The following is a 13,123-nucleotide window of genomic DNA, read 5'->3' as shown; positions in this document are numbered from 1 at the left end:
CGGTTGTGATGTAACTCATAGGAATAAAATGCACGTGGCCTTTAACGGTGTCGTTAGATACATTTTTGGTTTGCGTAGAAGAGACCGGGTATCTGACTTTGCCAGACAAGTATATGGTGTCTCTTTTAATTCGTTCCTTAAGATACGCTCGTTGCAAATGATCCACAAGATAATTTATACCAATGAACCGTCATATCTGGCTTCTGTATTGCGTTTTGCCAACTCTACAAGAGGTAAACAAGTACTACAAATACGTCATCAATATCGTGTATCTGAACAACAGTTCTTTGTTAATGCTATACGTCTCTGGAATAATCTTCCCAATAGTATTCAAATTATAAGTAATGAACGACAGTTCAAATCTTTGATTTATAACCATTTTAATTAATTATTTGTTTTGTTTCTTTATAACTATTTATTAATTTATTTTATAAGTAACTTTGATTAAATTGTTAAATTTTCTTTAAAGTTTCTTTTTCTTCTTTTTTTTTTTTGTTTTAACCTTTTTTTACCTTAATATTGTATCAGTAACTTTGCTTAAATTGTAAAATATTTTGTACCAATTATTGTTCTATTTAAATGAAAACTTGTTGAACTCATTGTATTTATCAATTTACTAACCCATGCTTTATATAAGACACTGTCTTTTGTATGGGTTTTATCATAATAAAATACAAATAAAATAAAATACAATATGTCCGGTTTTAGGTATGGGCCCTAAAAACTATGAATATCGATCTCCACTATCTTGAAGACCCAAATTATCTTGGTAAGCAAATGCGTCCTACTTGGGAGTTGTTATGGTGTTGGAACGTCCCCTGGACAGTTGGTCCCGAATGTTGATGTCAGATACATGGTCTACTCCCAAATACTCTTCATTTGAGCTCCAATTTTTCCATAGTCGCTAAACATGATCGGTTTGGGGGTGTTTTGGGGGGATGGGGCGGCCACTCAGAGACTTGACTTTGAAAATGTATATCAGATTCGTGTTCTACTCTAAAATATCTCTTATTTGAGCCCCATATTGCAATGGTCAGCAAATACTTCCTATTTGGGTGGTGTTATGGGGGTGGGGTGGCCCCATAGACACTTTTCCCGAGCATTGTTATCAGATTCGTGCTTTACTTCCAAAGACCTTTGATTTGAGTCCCATATTGCTATGGTCGTAAATTTGTCTTCTTTGGGGTATGTTCTCGGGGATGAACGGCCCTCCAAACACTTGGTCCCACATCTGCATATCAAATTCGTATTCTACACTCAAATACCTTAGCCTCATATTGCTATGGTTGTAAATTTGTCTTCTTTGGGGTATGTTCTCGGGGATGGACCCTTATCCCACTTCTGCATATCAAATTCGTATTCTACACTCAAATCCCTTTTATTTTAGCCCCATATTGCCATGATCAGTAAATAAGACCTGTTTGGGGGGTGTTTTGGGGAAGGCGTGGACCCCCAGAAACTTTTTCCCAAATTTGGACATCAGATTCGAATTTTACTCGCAAATACCTTTCATTTGAGTCCCATATTGCCATGATCGATAAATATGTCCGATTTAGGGGTGTTTTGGAGGTTGGGGTGGTCCCCCTAGCACTTGGTCCGACAATTGGATATCAGATATGTTTTCTATTCTTCAATAACTTTCATTTGAGTCTCATATTGTCATGATTGTTCTAAATATATGTTTAGTAGGTTTTAGGGTGGGGCATTCCCCCTAGGTACCCCATCCGAAATTTGGATACCAAATTTTTATTTTTAGGGTACTATATGAGAGCACACAAAATTTCGCTTAAATCGCACCACCCATCTCCGAGATCTGGAGTTTCTGAAAATTAGGGTAAGGGGGAGGGTCCGCACCCCCTTCAGATATCAAAAAATTATTTTTACCACGGAATCATGTGAAAATTTCAAAAATTTTCACATGATTCAAATTCAAGTTGATTTTTATATATAAGATTAATAAATCATGTTTTTCTTTGCCTCCTTGGACATAACCAATTGATCGCTTCTAGCCTTGCCTGTAATCAGTTCGGTATGCAAATCAAATCAGAACCAGCCAGATTGAGTAGACCAGCTGTTGCTTATTCCTTATGACCGTTCGCCTCCGGGTTTAAATAGTTTTCCTACTAACCCATCGGAACCTGTTGCTTTGTTATTCTTATGCCGGATCACTGCTAGACTAACCACATTCTGACGTGGTGGTTTACAATCAGTACTGTTATTAGGAATGGGTTCTGTGGCATCCTCGTAATAATCCGTTATTACTAACAGCTGAGCATTCTGAGCACACTATTGGTAATCGTACCGGATTTTCTTCTTTAACTCTGCAGAATGATGTGTCTGGTATCAAATTCTTTGTAAGGATTTCGGTACCTCATTTCGACTTCTGAACATCACGGATCGCTCACACTAACATCTTCCAACACATCCGCTTTGCCTAATGAGTTGCCATTGACAGCAGTGCTTTTATGCAGTCCGCATTTTTGTCTTAGTAGCATTTCGACACTCCTGCAGGAGTGATAACCTTGATTGTACTCAAGGCGGATTTAAAAAGGTGGTCTCACGCGAACAGCTGTTAACAGCCGGCCGGGTTTGACGGTATTAAGATGTCAGATTGGACCCTCCACCTTACCCCAATTTTCAAAAACTCAGATTCGGAAATTTTGTATGCCCCAAAAACACGAAATTGGTAAAAAAAAAAATTTTGGGTCAAATAACCTGGGGGGGACGCCCCATCCCAAAACCCACCCGAGCGGAAATGGGCACCGTTGTTGACAATATGGGTATCAGGTGAAAGGTATTCAAAAGTAGAATGCAAATCTGAAAAAAAAAAACAATTATTTTGGTGTCTGAGAGCCCTCCCCACCTCCCCAAAACCCCCCACCAGGACAAATTTAACGATTGGGACAATATGGATATCAAATGAAAGCTATTTAAAAGTAGAGTCCAATGCACATGTAAAAATGCATTCTTTGTTGTCTGAGGCCATATATTTACCGATTGGGTCAATATGGGTATCTAACGAAAAATATTTGGAAGCTGAGTACACCTCTGTTAAAAGAATTTGGTACAAGGTGTCTACGGGGCCTCCCCAACCCCAAAACGGGCATAAATGTCCAACGCCACAAAATGGGTATCGAATTAAAGGTCTTTGGGAGTTGACTACGAATCTGGTATGCACATTTAGGACAGAGCCTGGTACCGGCCCACCCTCTAAATACTCTTCAATAGGACGTGTAGTTCGATCGGGATAATATGTCAAAGAAAGGTCTATAATAGTATATTTCGAATTTAATGTTGGTATAAGGATTCAAGTATCTAGGTCACGTCGAATCGTTCCGCAGGACAGTATATTGCGACAATAAAAGACTCAAATAAATTGTCGTTTGATTCTTAGCATTGGAGGGACCTCCCAATAAATGCAACGCCAAACAGTCATGTAGGATGACCGCGAGTATATTGTACTCCAATGAAAGGATGTGTCAGATGGCAATCCCCCTCCCCCTCAAACTGAAAAATTTTGTGGATTATGGCAAAAAAGGCCTCAAATCTTTATCTGTATCCTCATAAACTCCCCCTAAACCACACATATATACCGACTATAACAATATGTAGCTCCAATGTGATTTTCGGGAGTGGAGTATGAATCTGATTTCAACTTTTGGGGCAAAGAGTTTGGCTACTCCAATCCACCACCAAATCCAAGAGAATAAAGTAGATCTAACATCCCAACTTTAATGGGGGGACCCTCCTCTTACCCTATTTCCAAAAACGCCAGATCTCGGAGATGGGTGGAATATCTAGGGGGCCGCCCCACCTCCAAAGCCACCAGCCAAATCGAATATAAACCAATAATAACAATACGGGACTCAAATGAAAGGTATTTGAGACCAGAGCTCGAATCTGATATATGGGGATCCGCCTGACTCTCAAAAACACCCCCATACCGGACATATTTACCGACCATAGCAATATACGGCTCCAATGAAAGGTATTTGGGAGAAGAGCACCAATTTAATATCCACATTGGCGCGAAATATCTGAAAGGCCGTACCGGCACCTCCAAACAGGACTTATTTCCTGATGTGAAAGAGCTATTAATTAAAAGAAAATTAACGAAAACGCGAACGCAAATGCGACGAAAATTCCTTATTTTATCATGTTGGCCCAAGTTGAAAAACGTTTCGGCCACGCTTTTAATGAATGCCAAATTTCCACTCAATAAAGAACTTAGTGCCAAAATAAAGTCAATTACAGGTAGGAGCAGTTGGTCAACAAATAAAAACCGAGGACACTATCTGTCAAAATCAGTGTTTGGTGCAACTCTGATTTTATGTATATGAGTGTACTCAAAAATTTGTGCAAATTTGCACAAATTGTTATTGGAAGTCGTTCGTGTACTTTATTTGCCAGCAGAAGAGAGCGGGTGAGTGCGTGAGAGCGAGCTTACAAATTTCTACCAGTAAAAATTTGCAGCATCGAACAGCTGTTTTCTGAAATTCAGCTGGTTAATTCAAACAAAGCAAAAGAGAGTAAAAGCTGTTCTTATTCTACTGCAAATTATTACTGGCAATGTCTACTGGAAAAGTACGCGAGCATACCTTATGTTACTAGTTCGCGCCACTTTTCCTCATTTGTGTGTGCTATGGCTCTTAACTATAAAGCACACACACAACCGTTGCCGTCCACGAGAAACAATTGTACTCAGCTGTTTGAGGTACACTATCTGCAAATGAATCTATCTTGCATAGTACCATAGTACAAATAAAATTGTTTTTGTAGATTTTTTTCTTCACAATTTTTTATACAGAGTTTCATTGTAAAAATTGCAGTTAATAACCTGTAAAGTATCACGCATAGAGCCAATCGAATCTGGAGAATTTGCATAAAATGCAATCTCAAATTATGTGATAGTAATAACAGTAAATGACCTTAACCTTGAACTCATCTATCGACAAACAAACATTTAAATACTAGACACCACATCCTATTTCCATACACATATCGAGCTAATGAAAGGTTATATTTTTAAATATTTTATACGTTATCCTTAAATATTGCTCTTTTTATTTATTGGAATATCAAGTATTTGAAATTTTCTGTCATTAGTTGTATTCTCGGATTGTCACTTTTTCAAATATTTTAACAGCTGACTGGAATATTCCAATACCAATTTTAGATGTTTTCGAATTTCCTTACAGACACAGTCTTTACTCACAAATTGAGAAACGAAGGATTTTTTTGTTCCATAGTTTCTCGATGCAAAAGGTTCTCAGAACATAGGTACAGTGCAAGGCTAAGGATTGGTATTCTATTCTGTTTTCGGAATAACCACTGAAATGTTTAATTATTTCGCATGCGATATTTGACAGCAATTAAATGTTTTTGTTTCTATTGGGTTGCCCAAAAAGTAATTGCGGATTTTTCATATAGTCGGCGTTGACAAATTTTTTCACAGCTTGTGACTCTGTAATTGCATTCTTTCTTCTGTCAGTTATCAGCTGTTACTTTTAGCTTGCTTTAGAAAAAAAGTGTAAAAAAAGTATATTTGATTAAAGTTCATTCTAAGTTTCATTAAAAATGCATTTACTTTCTTTTAAAAAATCCGCAATTACTTTTTGGGCAACCCAATATACCAAAACACGTTTCTTTATCTGCACTTATTGTTTTCTCTATTTTTTTATATATATTTTTTCTCAAATAAATAAAGAAATACCAACTATTGCAACTAATGAACAAACTCACTATAAACAGAGTACTACTCTTCTGCCGTTTTTCAGTCAACGTTTCGCCGACGTTTTTTATATGCAGTTTGACACCATTCCGCTCGAAAACTGAACAGAATACTCAGCTTAAAAGACGAACAGAGTACCCAACGTTTGTAATGTTTACTACCCAAACTATACAACCGTGATTCGTATATGAATGCCAAACAAAGTGGCAACCCTTGAAACAGATGATATTTACCTTGTTTTTAGTTTCAACGTGTATTTGTGCTGTTGCGTTGTTGTTGTCATTGTTTTTGTACTCCCCGTAGCAAGCCCTTCGAACGACCATTAGCACAGAAAAATATGTTATTACCGAAATTATTAAATGGGGCTACAAAATCCTTGCTAACCAATGGCCAGATCTTGAGAACACCCAAATTCGTGCCGGTTTATAACAAATTTTACGCAACAAAATCCAAAGAGAGCAATGATGGAGGTGAAACAGTAACTATTGGTGATGTAACCAAAGCGATAAAACCTCCCAGGAATCCAGAGCTGGTGCCCCAGAAATACAGTGAGTATTGCAAATTGTAAACAAGTCATTTTCTAATGCTTAATTCTGATACCAGTTCAGTATGCCGAAGATGGCACCATGGAGCTTACACAATCCGCTCTACACCATCTAAGATGGATGCTGCAAAAAGATTCCTTAAAGCAAGACATGTTCCTTTTGGGTCAGCCCGGGGCTTTAAGACGCCAACTGGCCATGCAATTCTTGGAGTTAACTCAACGTGAATTGGAATACATAGCCTTGAGCAGAGATACCACAGAAAGTGATCTCAAGCAGAGGCGTGAAATTAAAAACAAAGCTGCAATATACTACGATCAGGTGGGGGTAGTGCTGCAAAAATGACCTTTGGACACTTAGTGAATGTGTTTGTGTTTGCTTGGTTTGTTTTGTTTACAGTGTGCGGTGCGGGCTGCTGTTAATGGTCGTATTTTAGTTTTAGATGGTGTTGAGCATGCCGAGCGCAATGTTTTGCCTATTCTCAACAATCTATTGGAGAATCGTGAAATGCATTTGGAAAATGGTAAATTTTTAATGGCCCCTGAGCGTTACGATAAGCTTTTGAAGGTATGTTTTCTTAAGATGTTTTGCTGGAATATTTTATTTCAAAAATATGTTATAAATCTTATGTAGACTTACTCCAAAGAGGAATTGGATTCGTGGGGCTTGTTGAGAGTTTCTGAAGATTTTCGTGTAGTAGCCCTTGGATGCCCTACTCAAAAATATAAGGGCACACCTTTGGATCCACCTTTACGTTCACGTTTCCAGTCACGCAATGTTTCACATTTTTCATTTGAGGTAAGTATTGGGGTTTGGTGGTAAAATATTTGCAAACAATTTTAAGTTAAAAGTCTTAAGGAGCCACCTTGGCTCAGAGGTTAACATGTCCGCCTTAGCCGCCGAGCGACTGGGTTCAAATCCCCGCAAAAACAATATAAAAAGTTTTCAGCGGCTGGCGACTCTTGTGAGGTAAATGTGAACTCCTGCGGTAGTCAGCCGTTTAAACTTACCATTCGGACTCGGCATTGAAAAACAGATTCCTTCTTATTGAGCTTGAACTTGTATCGGACAGAATTCATTGATATGAGACAAGTAGCCACGCTGTTTCTTAATGGAAAGTTCATGGGAAAATTTTCATTGCTATCTACCCTTCGACAAACTTAAGAAGTTCTGGCTCCCACTACGTTATATCCAATCCATATTTTTTTTTTATAATTCCTCGTCTCATTTGTCCTTTGCAGGAAATGATTGTCGATTTAAGAACGAAAGCCCCCAATGTTCCCGTTGAGAATCTCAAAGCTTTGCTCTCCTTTGGATTGGCCATACAATCGGCAGATTCCTCGGTGAACTTACCAGATTTTCCTTTAGATAATTTGCATATGGTAGCTAAAATGATGGTAAGTTCCCATTCACAACAACAACAAAAAGGGGTTCTAATTCCACAATCTTTTATTACAGAATTCCAATCCCCATCTTACGACCTACGATGCCCTTAATCGCCTCTATCCTTATCGCAGCTCCTTAAAGAAGGAACAACAGGATCGTATTCGTAACCTCTTGAAATCTTTCGATATCGACATGAAGACCACAAAGGCAGTCAAGAAAATTGCCAATCAAAAAGATGCCTCTGCCCACAGCATGGTGCAATTCCAAATAGATGATGTCACAGTGCAAGTGCCCGGAGGTCAGCGAGTTGGTGTTACACAAAAACAAAAGGAATTTGTTGATTTGGAACATCAACGCAATATTTTGGCCCAAATGATACAAGCCATAGCCGTGGGTGATATATGCTTGTTGGGCCAGAAAGGTGTGGGCAAGAATACTCTGACACAACATTTAATGCAGCGCCTACAACAGTCGCTGGAGCCCATGGTTTTGTATGAGGATATGACATCTAGAGATTTGGTGCAACAGCGCATAACCACTCAAGAGGGGGATACGGTGTGGCGGGATTCTCCCGTTGTGAGGGCTGCCAAGAGCGGCTCCATAGCTCTGCTGAATGGCATCAATCGTTTGCATAAAAGCTCCATTGCAGTGTTGCAACGCCTAATACACGATCGTGAGTTGCAATTGTGTGATGGCACCACCCTCTTGGGTGGGGAACGCTATGAGGCTTTGCTGCAACAAGGCCATACAAAACTGGAATTGGCCGAGAAAGGCATTTCAAAGATTCACGATAGCTTTAGAATCATAGCTTTGGCCGAACCTCCCAACCCTAATTCTCCCACCCAAAACTGGTTGACTCCGGAGATGATGAGTTTGTTTTTATTTCTGGAAGTACGTCCCCTGCATCAATCGGAAGAGTTTACGATTATGAACAAACTTTATGGCAGCATTGATGACAACATTCACAAGGTGATAGAGCTGTCGCACATTCTAAGAGAGTCATCGGATGCCACTTTACAAAATCTTTCGGGCACTTTATCCACCCGGCAATTGTTGAAGATAGCCCGCAGAATGTCCTCGTATCCCACCGATGTACATGAGATCATACAAAACACTTTTCTTATGAAATTTATGCCCGCCCTGCCCAGAGCTGCTTTGGAGAACGCCATGCGACAAGCCGGCATTGAACCGGAGACCTCCAGAGAAGCAGGTCGTCGCAAGATAACTGTGGAAAATAATCTCTTAAAAATTGGCCATACTGAAATGAAACTGGAGAAGGCCTCAGAGGAATCCAAAGTACCCAGCACTTTGTTCTATGAAATGCCTCAGCATGTGGCTTTATTGGAACGCCTTTTGCAAGATTTTCTCATTGGTGATCATCTGTTGTTGGTGGGCAATCAAGGAGTGGGCAAGAACAAGTTGATTGACAAACTTTTGCAGCTGATGAATAAGTCAAGGGAATATCTGCAGCTGCATCGTGATACCACTGTGCACAGTTTGACTGTGCAATCTACCCTGAAGGATGGTCAAGTGGTTTACGAGGACAGTCCCTTGGTAAAGGCTGTGAAATCTGGTCATCTGTTGGTTATTGATGAGGCCGACAAGGCTCCTGTCAATGTCACCTGCATTCTGCGCACTCTGGTGGAAAGTGGTGAAATGATGCTTTCCGATGGTCGCAAAATTGTGGCTCCTGGAGATAAGAAGGCAGCTTTGGAGGAGAATCCTGCCCAAGAAATTATTGAGACACATCCCAACTTCCGTTGCATAGTCTTGGCCAATCGTCCTGGTTTCCCCTTTTTGGGCAATGATTTCTTTGCCTCCCTGGGAGATGTTTTCAGTTGTCATGCGGTGGATAATCCTTCACCGGACTCAGAAATATTCCTTTTACAACAGTATGGGCCCTCGGTACCCAAGAAAACTTTGGCCACTTTGGTTAATGCTTTTGGAGAACTGCGACAAATGGCCGATGAGGGCCTGCTCAACTACCCCTACTCCACCAGAGAGGTGGTGAACATTGTCAAGCATTTGGAGAAATACCCAGAGGAGAATATGTCGGAGCTTGTGGGCAATGTCTTGGACTTTGATAGATATCAACCAGAGGCTTTGGAGCAAGTGACACAGGTATTTTAAGAAAATTATTTTTTTTTTCACAATTTTTAATGCCCTTTTTTTTGTTAGGTCTTGGCCAAACACGGTCTCCCCATAGAGGCCTATGCCCGCAACGAATTGTTTGCCTTGAGAAAAAAGAAAGAAATGAAAGCCACTGTTAATCGTAAAAGTGGCCTGGGTGTCTCAGGACCCAAGTACGGCAAAGTCGATCCCAAGAATGAACCCCATGTTGGTGGCAATACCTGGGCTGGAGGCAGTGGTGGTCGTGACACTGCCGGCCTGGGAGGCAAAGGCGGGCCTTTTCGTTTAGATGCTGGTCATCAAGTTCATCAGCTGTCGGATGAAGAGAAGAATGACATACCCGAGGAGGTTAAGAAGGCCGCTCGAGAAATGAATCGCAAAGCTTTCGAGGAGAAACTCAAGGAGATTAAAATGTCGGCCCATGATCATCAGCTATATGCTCAATTCAGCGAACCCATACGCAAGCAAGTGCAGCAGCTCAAGGCCATATTGGATGCCATGCAGACTAAGAGCAAGGAAAGGCAATGGCAAAAGTATCAAACCCATGGCGAATTGGATGACACCCGACTCATAGAGGGTATTACGGGTGAAAAGAACATATATAGGCGCAGAGCCGAAGCAAATCCCTGGGCCGATCACATACAAGAGAAACCCAATCGCTTGAAACTGGTGGTGGATGTTTCGGGTTCCATGTATCGCTTCAATGGCTACGATGGTCGTTTGGATCGTGAACTGGAAGCTGTAGTCATGGTTATGGAGGCTTTAGAGGGCTATGACAAGAAGGTGGTATACGATATTGTAGGCCACAGTGGTGAGGGCTACGAAATACCCTTCGTGGTTAGCGGTAGTCCCCCCAAAAACGACAAAGAGCGTTTCGAGACCATACGAATGATGCATGCCCACTCGCAGTTCTGCTGGTCGGGCGACAGCACAGTGAAAGCTGCCAAAGAGGCTGTCAACACCTTGGCCGAGGAAGACTATGACAATTCTATTGTTATTGTCTTGAGTGATGCGAATTTAAGTCGCTATGGCATACAGCCCAAAGATTTTGCCAAAGCCTTGATGAATGGTGAGCCCAAGGTGAAAGGTCATGTGATATTTATAGGCAGTTTGGCCGAGGAGGCTGATATGTAAGTAGAGAGGGGGTTTTTTTTTTGTTCATCATAAAGCCTTACATTTTCCCATTTTTACATATTTTCAGCATAAATTCCCAAATGCCCGCTGGCCACAGCTATGTATGCATGGATGTCTCCACATTGCCGCAAATCCTGAAGCAGATTTTCACTTCCTCCTTATTGTGATAGAAACGAAATGAAGTACCTACCAAAAACAAAATTAGTTAAGCCAACAGCTAGTAAATTTTAGACAAATTTTTCAATATGACTAAAACAATGTGTCGTGTTTATTTTTTTATATTGACAGATGAGAATATAAAACAGTGATAAAAACGACGAGGTATTTGTCCAGTGATGCATTTATTATTTTTTAGTTCTTTAGTACTTTAACCCAAGAAATAAAAACACAAAAATATATAAAATTTTTTCGTTTTTTTTTATATATGACTTCATTTCCAAATTTTCGAGGTTTAAAAACATTGTCTGCTTGTCTCTACCTGCAGATGCAGCCGCCTCAACTCCTACAGAGCAAGGATTGTTGTTGTTGTAGCAGTTTATTGGGTTCTATCTTTCGTCTGCTTGATTCTGTGGCCAACAAAGTTTTTTTGTCTGCACCCCAAGTGCTGCCAGCGAGTGACTTGAGGACCTTGTTTCCACTTTTGACTTCATTGCAGATTGCTGTGGCATGTGGGGAGAAAGTGTAAGAGCTGTCAAATGTGACGCCAAGTATTTTGGGACACTTGATGGTCGGAATCATTTCTCCATCGACCATCACAGTCAGCTCAGTATTCACCTCACGCGTATTTGTAGTGAGCAGTGTGGCTGAAGATTTGGTGACGGATATCTTCAGATTTCTTGCAGCGAAATATGAGGCAAGCTCGTTGAGATAGGCGTTCAACCTATCGCACATGTCATCAATGGGTGGGGAGGCCTGATGCCATGATCGTACAATCGTCCGCATATGAAACGATCTCTATGCCGTCTGGAGGGGGTGGGATGGAGGCAAGGTAGAGGTTAAACAGAGCCGGAGATATCACCCCACCTTGGGGAACTCCCTGTTTCACTCTACGGTTTTTCGACTTCTTATCCCTAAATTCTACAAATGACTGGCGACCCATCGTTTCAGGCCCGGCTGGAGGAACGTGTTGGCGATGTCCTCAAATAATTTGGCATGGCTGACCGTGTCGAATGCCTTCGATAGGTCCAGTGCCACGAGGACCGTCCTATCACATGGCCTGGGTTGATTGAAGCCACGGCAAATGTGTATGGTGATGGCATGCAAAGCCGTTGTTGTGCTGTGCAGTCTCCGAAATCCATGTTGATGCTCGGCGAATGGAAATTCTCCTACGAGGCACGGGAGGAGTAATGCCAAGCCAAGCGTCTTTGCCACTGGTGAGAGAAGGGAGATCGGTCTGTACGACTCCCCCACACTCGGGTCTTTTCCAGGCTTCAGTAGCGGGATCACTCTGCCCATTTTCCAGACATCGGGAACTATAAGAGTGTTCAATGACAGGTTGAGGACAGTGGTAAGGTACTCAACTCCAGGTGAATCCAGATTCTTCAGCATCAATGTAGAGATTCCGTCGGGGCCCAACGCCTTGGAAGATTTGGCGCCACGGATGACATTCGTAACTTCGCTCACGGTAAATTGTGATGGCTGTTCATTGGCTCGGAGACCACAAATACGGCGAATGGCTCTCCTCCTTGCCCTGTCTCTCTCGGGATGCACAATAAATTGACGGTTGAACAACCTGGCGCATCTCTTCGGATCAGTCACGGTTATCTCGCCAAAAGTGACTGAGGTCCTGTCGTCCCGTCTACCGGGGTTCGAGAGAGACTTAACAGTGGCCCACAGTTTGCCTGCGCCGGTGCCTAAGTTACATTGCTCCAAGTGTTCCAGCCACAAATTCCGTTTATGTTCGTTGACTACCCTGTTTATTTCCAGATTCAGCTCGCTGATTCTGGGGTTAGCAGGGTCCATAGCACGAATCCCATCACGCTCGTCTGCGAGTACCACTGCTTGCGCCGGGAAATTGGGTCGCACTTGGGGTATTCGACCGGCTGGTATAAAGCGAGCGGCTGCTGCGTTGATGATGTCTCGGAATTTCCTCTCGGCCACAAGCACATCAGAGGGGGGTGGCAGTTCACTGAAGCGGCGATTGGTATACTCTCTAAAGCCAGTCCAATCGGCCTTCATATAATTGATGAACGTCCGGCGC

General features: G+C 41.7%; 1 protein-coding gene across 1 annotated transcript; it reads left to right on the top strand.

The window, feature by feature from the left end:
- The first annotated feature begins 6,068 nt into the window (after positions 1 to 6,068).
- Positions 6,069 to 11,124, top strand: LOC106086788 (von Willebrand factor A domain-containing protein 8). Its single transcript, XM_013251592.2, has 8 exons — positions 6,069 to 6,279; positions 6,335 to 6,594; positions 6,673 to 6,840; positions 6,907 to 7,071; positions 7,515 to 7,670; positions 7,732 to 9,780; positions 9,838 to 10,919; positions 10,991 to 11,124. Exons 1-8 carry the CDS (start codon positions 6,069 to 6,071, stop codon positions 11,088 to 11,090), a joined length of 4,191 nt encoding a protein of 1,396 aa, XP_013107046.2. The 3' UTR covers positions 11,091 to 11,124.
- The last annotated feature ends 1,999 nt before the right edge of the window (positions 11,125 to 13,123 follow it).

Source organism: Stomoxys calcitrans, chromosome 4 (genome assembly GCF_963082655.1).
Source record: "Stomoxys calcitrans chromosome 4, idStoCalc2.1, whole genome shotgun sequence".
NCBI classification, from domain to species: Eukaryota; Metazoa; Arthropoda; class Insecta; order Diptera; family Muscidae; genus Stomoxys; species Stomoxys calcitrans.
The sequence above is the reverse complement of the archived record's forward strand: the minus strand, read 5'-3'. Positions and strand labels throughout refer to the sequence as shown.